At 35.4% G+C, this 13,759-nt stretch overlaps 1 protein-coding gene across 1 annotated transcript; it reads left to right on the forward strand.

The window, feature by feature from the left end:
* The first annotated feature begins 473 nt into the window (after positions 1–473).
* Nxph1 (neurexophilin 1) lies at positions 474–10,559 on the forward strand. The gene is made up of 2 exons (XM_077109933.1): positions 474–479; positions 9,798–10,559. Exons 1-2 carry the CDS (start codon positions 474–476, stop codon positions 10,557–10,559), a joined length of 768 nt encoding a protein of 255 aa, XP_076966048.1.
* The last annotated feature ends 3,200 nt before the right edge of the window (positions 10,560–13,759 follow it).

A 13,759-nucleotide genomic window follows, 5' to 3' on the forward strand; every position in this document is an offset into this window, starting at 1 on the left:
AATGCTGCACTGAACATGGGGATGTGTATATCTCTTTAGGATACCAAAATCATTTCCTTTGGATATGTGCCAGAACTCAGATTTCTTTATTAAGTGGTAGTTATATTTGTAGTTTTTTTTGAGGAATCTTCATTTTTTTCATGACTATAACCATTGCTGTCTCACTGACATTGCACAAGGGTTCCTTTTCTCCACATTTTTACTCACATTTGTTATCATTTGGTGTTTGATAATAGCCGTCTTAATAGGCTTGAGGTGATATCTAATTATGGTTGTGACTTAAAAGAAGAAATGTATTTTTGATGTACTAAACACCCATTCCTCTGGTTTATCACGTATAATACAGGTATTCTGGGTATTGTTAACGAAATGCAGTCTCTGAATTAATAAGAGAGAAATCTCTGAGGGCCATATGTTCCTCCCAAATCTTGATTGTGCCTAAAGAGTCAATGAACCTTCACTATTGAAAAATGATGTCGGTAAGAAACTAACCCATGCAGTGAACATATTGAATGCTTACTCTAGGCTAGGCACTCTCTCCCGCAAGGTACACAATGGTACATAATAGAAAACATACCTCAAAGAGTTTACAGTCTTGGGAGAATTTTAGGAAAATGACCCTAATACATGGAAATATCTGCTTAGTTTTATCCAAAGCATTTAAGAAAAGAATTAAAGAAAGCCTAGCACATGTAACTCAGCATGTAAAATTTCAGAATACCTAGGATAGAGAACATCTTAAAATGTGTGGATAGAAATAGAACAAAATGAATAAAGAAAAAGTGAATGTTTATACCAAGTGTCCATCTGTGTCCAATAAAGACATTTTTAGATATAGATAATTCAGGTAGTTTATCCCATAAGAACTCTTTCTGAAAGAATCATACAAACCAATACACCCAGAAAAATGAAAATCCTCCACCTGGGGGATATTTGAAACAAGAGTGAGCAGAGGAACTAATAGAATAAAGTCAAAAATAGCTATGTGACCTGGCTCTGAAATGATGTAAGAATTAAGGCTCTTTCACACACAAGTGATATAAAAAACACAAGAATGTTATACTCATATTACAGAATTCTATATTCAAGTTTAAAATAAGGATGTAATATATTTGAATATACTAGTAGAGAAGCATATATAAGAGATGTTGCTAATTGGAAAATATATAATGTGATTCACAAAATATATTACTATGTATGTAAAATATTGATAAATGAAAAACTGGTGACAACATTTAGGAACAAAGTTTATTAAAATGTTGAAAGGTTCATCTCTGAAGAGAAGCTTGAGACTGTACTGGAGCAGTGGGTAATGATGACAAAAAGTTTTCAGTTTTTATTTAATAAAATCCTATAATATTTGGATGTTTTGATAAGCATAGATTCAGGTACAATCTATGATTAAATAATTTTTAAAAATAAAAGACATACTCTATGGAATAACTAAGAAGTAGCTCTTTCATTTACCAGTAATGGTCAGTAAATGAAAGCACTAATTGAAATTCCAAATTTCCATCTGTAAGCTGAAATGTGTGTATGTGTGTGTTTGGTGTGGTGTGTTAAATGATATACAATCATGTATCTGCTAATTACAAAGTCAGGCATATAGTATCCCTTTAACCAAGAGTAGTTAATATTGTGTAACAGATATTCAACAGAGCTAATCATAAAACTGCTAAAATGAAGTTGTAGTTGGAGCAAGACAATTTTGGTTGATTAATTATTCACTAGTGAGCAATATTGTTTAGGCATCAGTTTGTTTAAAATTTTTATTTACCTTTATATATTTTTACATTTGAGGAAATACAATTTTTTAAGCAGTTGTGATATTATTTATATTGAATAATAATAGATTAATGATAAAATTCACAGGTTGGTAGAAATTAAGGGGCATTTCATTCCTCTTTTATTAAAAGAGGAATATAGATGTCTATAAATGCCTATAGTTGGACATAGTTTATAGAAAGGAGTGAATATTTTTAGAAAGCCAGAGAATAGTGACATGGGAGTGAAGGTGAGAAATGGTTTGTTCTCCCAAAATGCTTTTTCAACAATATTTTTAAAGATAGCATATTGACATGTGTGGAATCCCATAATGAAAAGATAGTTGATGAAGCAGTGAGAAAGTATGAAGACTCATAAAAAAGGTTTTAGATGAAAGTCTGGTGACTCACCATGTGCTCATGTTTGCACCATCGGGTGGTTATTTTTTTCTCCCTGTCCCCCACATAGATACCCTTCTACATGCACACATTTGATGTTAGGTCCAGGCTCTGTCTCTGCTCAGATTTGAGGAACTGGCCCTTGTCTTTGCTCCTATTTTTGGAACTCTCAAAAGACACATATACTTTAAAATGCAAACATTTAATAGTGTTAGAAATCTTTATGATGCTCAGCATTTCTAAAACCATGAGACAAAGGACATATGAACTTTGTGGAAATGATGTCACTGAACTAGAGAGAAGCTCCTTTGAAATGTACATTGGCTGCTTTTTATATGGAAAGTAATATTCAGTTGGGAACTGTATTTGGTGTTTTCATTGTATATTATAGAAAAAATTTATTAGAATGGCGGAATTGTGCTAATTAGAAGTGGTGAGGTTTTGATTTTGCCATCTTTATGCCATAATCCCCACTTCTTCTATTATCACTCAGGTATGCTGATGGAAAAGAACTTTAGGCAAACTTTAGAAATAAAATATTTTAATATATCTGTAAAACCATCAGTTGAGGGTGCTCTGGGTATAAGGTTTTCTTTTATATTGATGTCATTTATTCAGTAAGGCTCAATATCTATGACAATGTTATGTTTATATTTACTTCTTTAAAAATTGAAAACTCTTAAGATATAAAGCAATATGATAGAAGGAGAGAGTCAATGATTCCTGATTGCATCTGGGAGTAGATGTGTTAAGCAGGTTGCCCTTATTTTTCATTTTGCATCATCTCTTTCCCTCCATAAACATCTAACTTCTAATAAGGTTATTCATAGTCAACTTGCTCTACCTTCACAGTATCATCCACTCACACTACAAAAGCAACATCACTACTTCCCTTCCTTCTCCAGATCCACAAGACCCATGTTACCATCTACCTTTTGAATGGCACTATCAGAATGACATGTAGCCACTTCAGCTTCCAATGTCCTCCTGAGATTTCATTTTATTCTCCAGCTCCCTTCTTAGCACTGCATTTTTTACAGGTGCAAGCAAAGTTGCTAACTATCAATCTTTTCATGTTTCTTTTCTTTGTTTGTGTGTGGTACTGGGGATCAAACATAGGACCTTGTGCATACCAGGCAAGCACTCTATCACTGAGCTATACCCCCAGAGCTGTATGTTTTTATATTGATATAGAGTCTTGCCAAGTCACATAGTCTAGCTTGCAATCCTCCTGCCTCAGCCTCTCAAGTAGCTGGGATTTCAGGCATGCACCACCTTGCTCATCTTTTATGTTTCTCTTTAGCCAATAAAACATCCAATTGAACTACTCCTATGTCTGAAAATATCTCTTCTCTCTCTCTCTATTCTTTCTATCTTTCTCTGCCACTGCTTAGTTCAGGCCCCTTGTTCTCTCAAATGAAGTATTGCAGTGATTTAGTCTCTCTTCCCTCAAGTCTTTCTCTACTAATCCCCCTTCAGTGTCCAACCAATGATTCTTCTAGAGCTAGGATAGATTACTCGAAAACAAAGCAAAACAAAATTTAGTGGTTCACCATTACCTTTGAGATTAAGATTAAATAAAGTTTTAGCAGGACCTTTGTAATTTTGCCCTAGCCTACCTCTGCCAAATTCTATTTTCACTAGCAAAGCTCTTGAAGTTCTGCAGTATGAAACTGTTTTTCTTTCATCCTTCCTTTTATTCCTTCCTTCATTATTTTCTTTCTTCCTCCATCCCCTTTCCTTTTTTCCTTTCTTTGTTCTTTTTTATCTTTCTTTTATTTTCTTTTTCTTCCTATTTGATAAGTGAAAAATGTGTATGTATCTACAACATGGTATTTTGATATATTTATATGCACAAACATATATATATATATATATATATATATATATATATATATATAAAGTCACATAGTGAAATGGCTATATAAAGCCACTTAACACATGCATTAATATATCTATGTCTATTATATATATATATATATATATATATATATATATATATATAGAGAGAGAGAGAGAGAGAGAGAGAGAGAGAGAGAGAGAGAGAGAGAATAGGTTGACAGCACTTAAAATCTACCTTCAGCATGATCTCATTTATATGTGGAGTGTAATAAATACATTCTTAGGAACAGAGAGTAAAATGGACAGAAGTACAGTGGGTAGGGAGATGTTTGTCAAAGGACAAAATTTCAGTTAGATGGTAAGGAGTTATTTTTCACTCTTAAATTTGACATGTCTCTTCTCATTTCTATGCTTTTGGTTAGTTTTGTTAATTATGTTTAGAAGAACTCCTCTGACCTGTTCTCTATCTGGTGAACTCTCAAGTATTTCTTAACTCCTTGATCTAAGGATCCTTTCTTCTGTTGTCCTTCTCTTTCTACTTCGACTCTGACTTCTCAATGTGTCGGGCTGGTAGAATCACACTGTGATTTGCTTAAATGATCCCCCATGGTAGACTCCTTAAGAGCTCTCTATCTCTATTTAACTTGGTATTACTGGAGTCTCACTACCTAGTTTTAGAATGAAATTAACCAAGGTTGTTAATATTAAACAGGTCTGGGGACTTTGCTAAGGACACTTTCTGTTTTTTCATGATTGATACCTTGTTTTAGACCTCTCCCAACTCCTTTTCTAATCTGAGTGAAAGCAAAGGGAAGAGAGAATAAGAATATTCAAGATTGTGCTGGTAATTATAGCTGAGACCCGCTTTGATTCTGTACTCAAGCAGATGTTCAGAGCCCTCTTGACACTCAGCACTGCTCGCTGCTTTTCATGTCGCCCCATTGAAGGCAAACGCATGCATTGTTTGGTAGCTGAGCTGTTTCACAGTTGAACTTATGCCCATCCTTTGTTAACTGGAGCTTTGCTACCTATTCAACCTGCCATATTTGTTAGGTTGTCACAGCAGCCCTTTAAAATTATAAGCTCCCCCCCACTCCCCCATATCTCAGTATATATTTGATTAGGGTTCAATATATGTTTATGGCTTAATTAAGAAAATTTTTTTAAAAAATTACTTAAATGTGTTTTACTTTAACAAGAACACTTACTAGATCTACCCTCTTAAGTTTCCAAGCATACAATACAGCATTGCTGGCTACAGATACAATGTTGAACAGCATATCTCTAGAATTCTTGCTTAACTGAAACTTTACATTGTTTACTCCCTATTTCCCCCTCCTCAACCCTTGGTATGATTTATTTTTTGTTTGCCTTATGTTTATGGTTAAGTTAAAGAGAAATTTTCTTATCAATCCTTTATACTCTCAAATGCTATCATAAGTTATTCACATACATAAGGTATTCATCCTGGAGTTTCTAAAAACATGTAATGACAAATAACAGCTAGTGATTCTAATGTTGAACACTCCCCACATGCCAGGCCTGTTCTGATTGCTTTAAGTGAAGTGTCCTATTTAAGCCTCACAGCTACCCTCTGAGGGGGGTGAGGTGGGTGTTCTCCTAGACTGTAGAAGAGAAATCAAACATTTAAATAAGTCAGGTGACTTGTGCACAGCACACAGCTCCAAAGGATCTGATTCTGGCCTGAGGTTGAAACAGTGTAACTACAGAGCCACACTCACAATCTCTACAGCTGCGGAGAGGAAACTCAGAACCAAACAACTACGATTCTGCCGGAAATCAGAGGCTGGTTTGCTTGTCTGAGTCGTAGCATCCTTTTGAATAGAGTCACTCTTCCTCCTTGAGATTGTAACTCCCATGTCTCGTAATTTTCCCCTTTCATTCCCTACATTCTGCTGATAACTCACATTCTAAAATCTTCTCCTTTCCTTCTTTGAGGCAATTTCAGTACTGGTTTGTTAGCTAGAGCATCACAGAAGCACTTTGTTACAGTTCTGTGCAGCTGCTGAGGTGTAAGTCCTAAACTGCTACCCACACATATCTGCACTTGTCTTTGCCTGTGGGAAACTACCTAATTCTAAGGAAAAATCAGAAAATAAGCATTTTTATATTAAAGCGTAAATATAGGGATTGTAATAAGGACAATATCATATAATTAGGCAATTACAGATCTGGTTGTTTAACCAATCAAATTTTATTAAAACAAAATGAATCACACACACACAAACACACACACATACACAAACACCACACTCAAACCTTCAAACCTTAAAGATTTGTACTACTCTTATCAGTTAATGTTAATTTTAAATTTTATGTTACAGCTACTCTGTGTTATAGAAAAATAGTATATTTTGAAGTGCACTTCATTCAGGGAATTAGTAGGAAAATTTTAATTGTTTCTATTAGTTGTAATTCTAATGAAATAATATTAATCTATGGATCTACTATGGATTTCTCTTTTGATAAAATATTAAAAATTGCCTCATAGTGGACTGGCTTTGTCATCACGCAAAGAGGAAAGGAGGGTAATTGCATGCTTTTCCCTTATACATTCCTATACACAATCCATCTTTCCCAAAGAACATCCTTCTCCAATTTTTATCCCTTTAGGACATAATGTCCAGTCAATGTTGAAAAATTATTTTTGCTAAAGCAACCATTTTGCTATTATTAGGCATTTATTGCTTGAATATGCTCTACTTCTGGAATAATGTTTGACATGACAAGAATCTGCAAGCAAGAGTTTGGGTGCTGGGGAAAGAGGAGAGATACCAATGTAAAGGTTGGGCAGAAGTGAAGGAGAAGTACAAGTAAAAGAAAGTTGGCAGCAAAGATAGTCTTTTCTCAATTCCCAACATTTTCCCCCAGATCTGAAGCAGCCCATTTGATAAATATCTTGGACACCTTACCAGAGTGTTGGTTCATATTTGTAGGTGATAAGTTTAAAAGTTTGAAGAGTGACCATGTGCCTAAGACTGGTCTGTGCTTCCCTTAGATATGACCCTATCTATCTACAGCTTAATTTTTCCATTCTTTCTGAGCCCAATTCCATCATTAGGGTGTGATTCTCCACTGGTCTATGCTTGTCTCTTTTTTGGTAACTTCTGCACACAATGGCCTTGTTATCTTCCATGAAGGCATTGCTATTGATTTGGGGATCACACAGCACCAGGAAGGCTAACAAGCTATTTGAGAAGGTTTGTGTTAGCCTAACCAATGTTTCAATCTTGGGTTTTTAGTGTGCAGACATAGCACATAAACTCATGATAAAAACTTCATTTAATCTTAGATGCAATGATTTTGCCTTGGGATAAATTTGAAGGATTTCTTAAACTCAGCATTTTTGGGAATAGACTAGCTTTGGCTGGTATTCTTTGTTGGATGGGAATAGTCCTGTGTCACATTGTCTCGAAATTAACTGGACAAGGAAGAATCTATTTGCTAGCATTTGGTGAAAGCTCATTGATCCAAAGGCATTTGTAAATAAGCAGGATGATAAGATCCAGGAGACTTTTAGATTATCAAGACCCTTTGCATCTATGTCCCATTCCATCCAAGTTGCAGCATTTGGCTTCACAATCTCAGGTAAAGCTACTCTTAGGTTAAATCTCCATAAGTACTATTGGGTGGTCTTTCTCTAAGTGTCTTTGAACATCACCTTGGGATTCATAGTGATAGTTTATTGTGGCCTTCCCATGTGATAACCACTATTTTAATGTGTTACATGTCTTTGCTCCTTCAAACTCATGGCAACCCTATGAGGGAGACACCTCATCTTTTTCAGTGCTGTGACTAAAAGACAAACCAGAAAAATTTTAGAGGAGGAAAAGTTATTTGAAGGTTCAGTTTCAGAGGTCTAAGTCCATAGACAGCCAGTTCCATTCCTCAGGGCTTGAGGTGAGGCCGGATGTTATGGCACAAGAGAGTGGCAGAGGGAAGTAGCTTACATGATAATCAGGAAGAAGAGAGAAATGTCACAAAATATATACCCCAAAGGCATGCCCCTCAATACTCACCTCATCCAGCCACAATCCTACCTGCCTTTAGTTACCACTCAGTTAATCCCATCAGGGGATTAACTCACTAATTGGGTTAAGGCTCTCATAACTCAATCATTTGTCCTCTAAATCTTTTTGCATTGTCTCACACATGGCCTTTTGAGTGACACCTCACATCCAAACCATAACAACACCATTATCACCTTCACTTTACAGAGACAATAAACAGAGGCAAGGGGAGTTTAAATAACTTTATCACAAGGGTGCACAATTTTTAAGTGCTGATCTAGGAATCCTAGGAAGTCTGGCCCTGCAGTCCATAGTCTTACTCCCCCTGGGATTAGGACAGATTCCTTCCAACCCTGGTAGCTGATAAAAGGACATTTCCAGTCTAGACACCTGCATGGCTAAGTCTATAGAGGGGTCCCTACAGTGCAGCTCTAGTTCCTAATGGGTCTGACTTTTAAATGCTCTTCAGAAATGACCTTTTACTTTGATAACAGTTTATAAGGATACTAGAGAGTCCAATGAGGCTGCGGAGTGGTAATAAGGATCATGTCTGATATAGGCTGCAGAGGTTTCTTAGGACTGGTTCTCCAGGCGCCTGGAAATGGAGGTTTATAGTGAAACTTGTCTTTTTAATGGGTACCTAGAGATTCCCTTCAGCATCCCTAACCTAGACCAGTCAGTCTGCATTTTAAATGGTTTACTTATATTGGCTGTTTTGGCTCCTTTGGGTCCTTGGCTGTGTTCATTTCTGTCCTAAGTCCTCTATATCAGGATTACAAGTCTCTGTTTCAACTTTAGGCCAGTGAAGCCATTGGGACACTGTTTCCTCTGAATCTCTGGTTTAGTTGGGTAATCAATTCTTCTGAAAGAGTGAAGACTGGGGTTTTAGGAGAACAATGTTTTAATATAACTCTCACAATCTAAACTAAACTGACCATTTGACTGTGTGTTGTTTTGCTTCTCTGTCAATTATCTCTAAGTCATTGAACATTGGATGTCTTAATTTACATGGCTGTTTCTAGACTATGTTTTAAGTCCATTATGATAAAACATTATGGGGTTGGGATGTGGATCAGTGGTATAGTAGTTGCCTAGCATATGTGAGGCACTGGGGTTTGATTCTCAGCACTGCATATAAATAAATTAAATAAAGGTATTATGTCTATCTACAACTAAAAACAAATTTAAAAGATAAAACATTGTCTTATATGATATGCCAGATGTTTAAGATAATACACATATTATTTTATTTTGGCCAGTTATACTAGAATTCCTTTGCAAAATTAATTTTTAAAATATAACTATGGCATGGACAATTGGAAATCTAGAGAGTCAGTTGACTTATTTAAGAGAATCCCTCTTTTAAAGTTTATGGTAATTTTGAAGCAGAGAAAGAACATAATGATTTATAAAAAGTGTTAGGATTTTGATGTTTGGAAATAATTAGTTTGATGTATGTTTGAATTTAATTTTGTTTTCTCATGCTAGATGATCTTTTCCTCCACTAGTCAATGTTTTTATACAGATTACTAGGTCATGTTTAGTGGATTTTATCCACCCACACCTTTCCTCTTCTACTATTATATAAAAATAGAAGTGGCCCTTTGTTACATCTTAATAAATATTGGCCAGATATTGAAGACACTCTTTTAAAAAAGAAAAGTGTCATTTAATTCTGAGGCTTTGAGAAAGGACTTGGATCTGTGTGTTAGGTGATCTCAGATGCAGAGATATAAATGCCAATTTTCTGTTCCGTTTTTAGGTCACATGTGCCAATTTAACAAACGGTGGAAAGTCAGAACTTCTGAAGTCGGGAAGCAGCAAATCCACACTGAAGCACATATGGACAGAAAGCAGCAAAGACTTATCTATCAGCCGACTCCTGTCACAGACTTTTCGTGGCAAAGAGAATGATACAGATTTGGACCTGCGATATGACACCCCAGAACCTTATTCTGAACAAGACCTCTGGGACTGGCTGAGGAACTCCACAGACCTCCAAGAGCCTCGGCCCAGGGCCAAGAGAAGGCCCATTGTTAAGACGGGCAAGTTTAAGAAAATGTTTGGATGGGGTGATTTTCATTCCAACATCAAAACAGTGAAGCTGAACCTATTGATTACTGGGAAAATTGTGGATCATGGAAACGGGACATTTAGTGTTTATTTCAGGCATAATTCCACTGGTCAAGGGAATGTATCTGTCAGCCTGGTGCCCCCGACAAAAATTGTGGAATTCGACTTGGCACAACAAACCGTGATTGATGCCAAAGATTCCAAGTCCTTTAACTGTCGAATTGAATATGAAAAGGTTGACAAGGCTACCAAGAACACACTCTGCAACTATGACCCTTCCAAAACCTGTTACCAGGAGCAGACCCAAAGTCATGTGTCCTGGCTCTGCTCCAAGCCCTTTAAGGTGATCTGTATTTACATATCCTTTTATAGTACAGATTATAAACTAGTACAGAAAGTGTGCCCCGACTACAACTACCACAGTGACACACCTTACTTCCCCTCAGGGTGAGGATGAACAAGAGGGTGAGACTGAAGCCTGAGGAATTAAAGGTCATGTGACAGGGCTGTTACCTCAAAGAAGAAGGTCACATCTGTTGCCTGGAATGTGTCTACACTGCTGCTCTTGTCAACTGGCTGCACATACGCTAGTGGAAAACAATCTGATGTAATTTCTGCCCAGTCAGCTTCATCTCTCAGAATAGTTGTAAATCATCACAGATTTTAAAGTCATACCTGAGGGCATACCCTCACATGTAGAGGTACACAAACACACACTCATGCACATCTCAGCTTGCATCTGTCATCGGTTGAGAGGGCTTTCATTGTCTGACTCATAATGGTTCAGGATAAACTATCATCAAATGAAAGGATCAACTAGACAGAAAATGTTTCTAACATTCACCGTTACGGAAATCTCTTTTTAAAGTCCATGCTAATCAATAATCCCCACTCATGCATTCCTACTGCTTGGAGTAGCTGTACTGGTAAATACTACTGTAGGAGTATATGCTTGTTTAAAATGGAAAAAAAAAATGTGTCTTTAGAGCTCAGTATTCTTTATTTTATGAACACAACAAAGTGTAGTAACTTTTTTCCAGCATATGGTAGGCACATTCAAGGTGATACAAGATGGCTCTTTTTTTTTTTTTTCCTATGGAAGGAGCCTGTTTTCAGTAAAGATGAGCAAACATTTGGAATTTACATGTGGGCAGATGTTGGGATTACAGCTTTCATCGCCAATCATTGGACATTTGCGAAGTTGAGACCAGCTAAGGCTGCTTAAAACAGTTCTGATCATTATATAAGAAGGGAAATGCCTGGCAGACACCATGTAAGTTAAAAGTGTCTGTCTTATCTTTACTACACATATTGTAACAAATTCAATATCCTAGTCTTCATTTGTATGAATGGTTTGTATTGTACATAGTTTAACCAAGTGTTATTTGAGCTGCTTATTAATATTAAATTGTACTTGTCTCTCTGCTTGTTATTGGTTAAAAAAGAAAAAAAAAGGATATGAGGAATTCATTTTATCAATGTAGCTGTGAACTCCATTAAAAAGACAAACAATGTACAAAGCATTTATTCAGCTCAAGTATTGTTGAAAGCTATACATATACAACATTACACTGTCTGTATTTAGATATTTTATTTCTGGACAAAACAAAATGTACATAAAAATAAAACACTTAAATTTGAGTTTCAATATGTACTGTGTAAGATGGTGATTTAAATGTTTCTGATAAGAAGAACATGCTGGAATACAGTCATGGCTTTGCATCTCATGTCTTTAAATCTGTATAGAATTATCTAAATTGGTGTTAGTTGCCCAAACTACTTATTTCAATCAAACCTGGGAAATAATTGTGGTATATAGCATTGCACACATTTTGGGTTTTACTATCTTGTTAGTTATTCAAGAATTACAAAAAAAAAGTCAATGAACATAGGAGATAATTAAGGTTTCCTAAATTTAACTATAAGTAGTTGAATTTTTTTTTTCTTGTACAGAGTCTTTATTAAGCGGGAGGATTGAAGGTGTGTGTGTGTGTGTGTGTGTGTGTGTGTGTGTGTGTGTTTACAGAAAGTCAAAATATCTGAAGATGGTGACTGAGGTTCTCTGATTCAATACAACTAAAAAAAAATTGTGGGAGCAGTAGAGATCTTCAATGTTTAGTTTATGTATCGCAGATGAGATTAAGTTGTCTATATAGTATTGTTTTTGAACATTAAGCTTTCTTAAAAAAAAAACTAACTGCTAACCACTATACATTATTCCAGCAAAATAAAGAGGTAACATAAAAACACCAGTTTTAAAGCCATGAATTTGGGATTGAGATGTGAAATCTCAATGGTTAACCAAAGAAGCCAGATTAAGAGCACTGATCTATTCTTATCTCATATATGTTAGAGAGAAGTCTATTTTCATATAGAAAACAATATAAATATTACAGAGGAAAAAAACATAGAATTCTAAAGTAAGAACTCAATAACTGGTTTGATTAATGAGTTTCCATCTACAGATGAAACATTCGTCATTCTGTTAAATGTCCATCTCTAAAAGTCCTCCAGCATATCTGGACAACCATTTATATCCATTTATACATGAACTTGCCATGGAATTTGGAGACTAATATTAGAACAGATTGTGGGAGAACAGGCAATAAAAACTTCATGGGTTCTAGCTGCAGGACATACTTGCCACAGATAAATCTTATTATTTTGGAGTTTATTTATCAACATGATCACTTAGGAGTCATTTGGCTTGTAGCAAATAAGAGAGAAAGGGAAAATCATTTTTTTCTTTAAAATCTTTAATGCATAGCCTATAACTTTCATTATGTGAACTGATCCATCCTTTTGTAACCTAGAATTCAACATGAGATGAAATACACTTCAGTTGCCCCCCTCCTCTGCTTTCTAACCTCCAGGTGAAATAATGCTTTCAAGTTTTTAACAAATGTACAGAACATAATTACTTGAATTGTTTTTCTTTAGAAGAAAAACAAAATGAAACATGTAGCAAACATCCAACAAAGATATAAATTTTTAAAAATCCAAAATGTCAGGACTTTTTCTGGATCTGATACACTTTTTCCAAACTTCTACATCATCTATATGCTCCCTCCATAACTCAGAATAATCATGATCATACAGAACTTCAATACAAGAGAAAATGTATTTATATTCAATATATTATTCTGGTTTTAGACAGGCAGGGGATGAAGGAAGATCATCAACATGAAGATTCAAAAGTTCCATTTAAAAACTTTATTTGACCAACTTGTTGATTCAACAACTAAATAAATTTTAACTATGTTTAAAAATGCACTGGTTATTTGGGAAAACAAATTTTAAGCATCACTAAGGAAACAATCTCTAGAATCTTAAAAATTATTCCACATATTTGCTAAGATATAGGGGGAAAAACCTAAGTGAAATAGACAGTACCTGATGCAAACACAGGTTTGTCAATCACCTTTGAAATATTTTAGTAAAATCAAAATTATTAGGAATAAATTATTATTGCAGCTTCTTGACCAATAGAAGGAAAATGGTATGTTTTTAGTTTATTTACATATGATAAAAGACAATTTTCATGATATGGTTTCTATTGAGCCTTTTTGGCTCCATGGCTCTTGGGAGAATTTTCGTGCTTAAGTGGAAGGGGCTCAATTGTTTCTAGTACATACAAAGTTCTCAAAGTGA

The sequence above is a fragment of the Callospermophilus lateralis genome, chromosome 1, assembly GCF_048772815.1.
Source record: "Callospermophilus lateralis isolate mCalLat2 chromosome 1, mCalLat2.hap1, whole genome shotgun sequence".
In the NCBI taxonomy this organism is placed as follows: Eukaryota; Metazoa; Chordata; class Mammalia; order Rodentia; family Sciuridae; genus Callospermophilus; species Callospermophilus lateralis.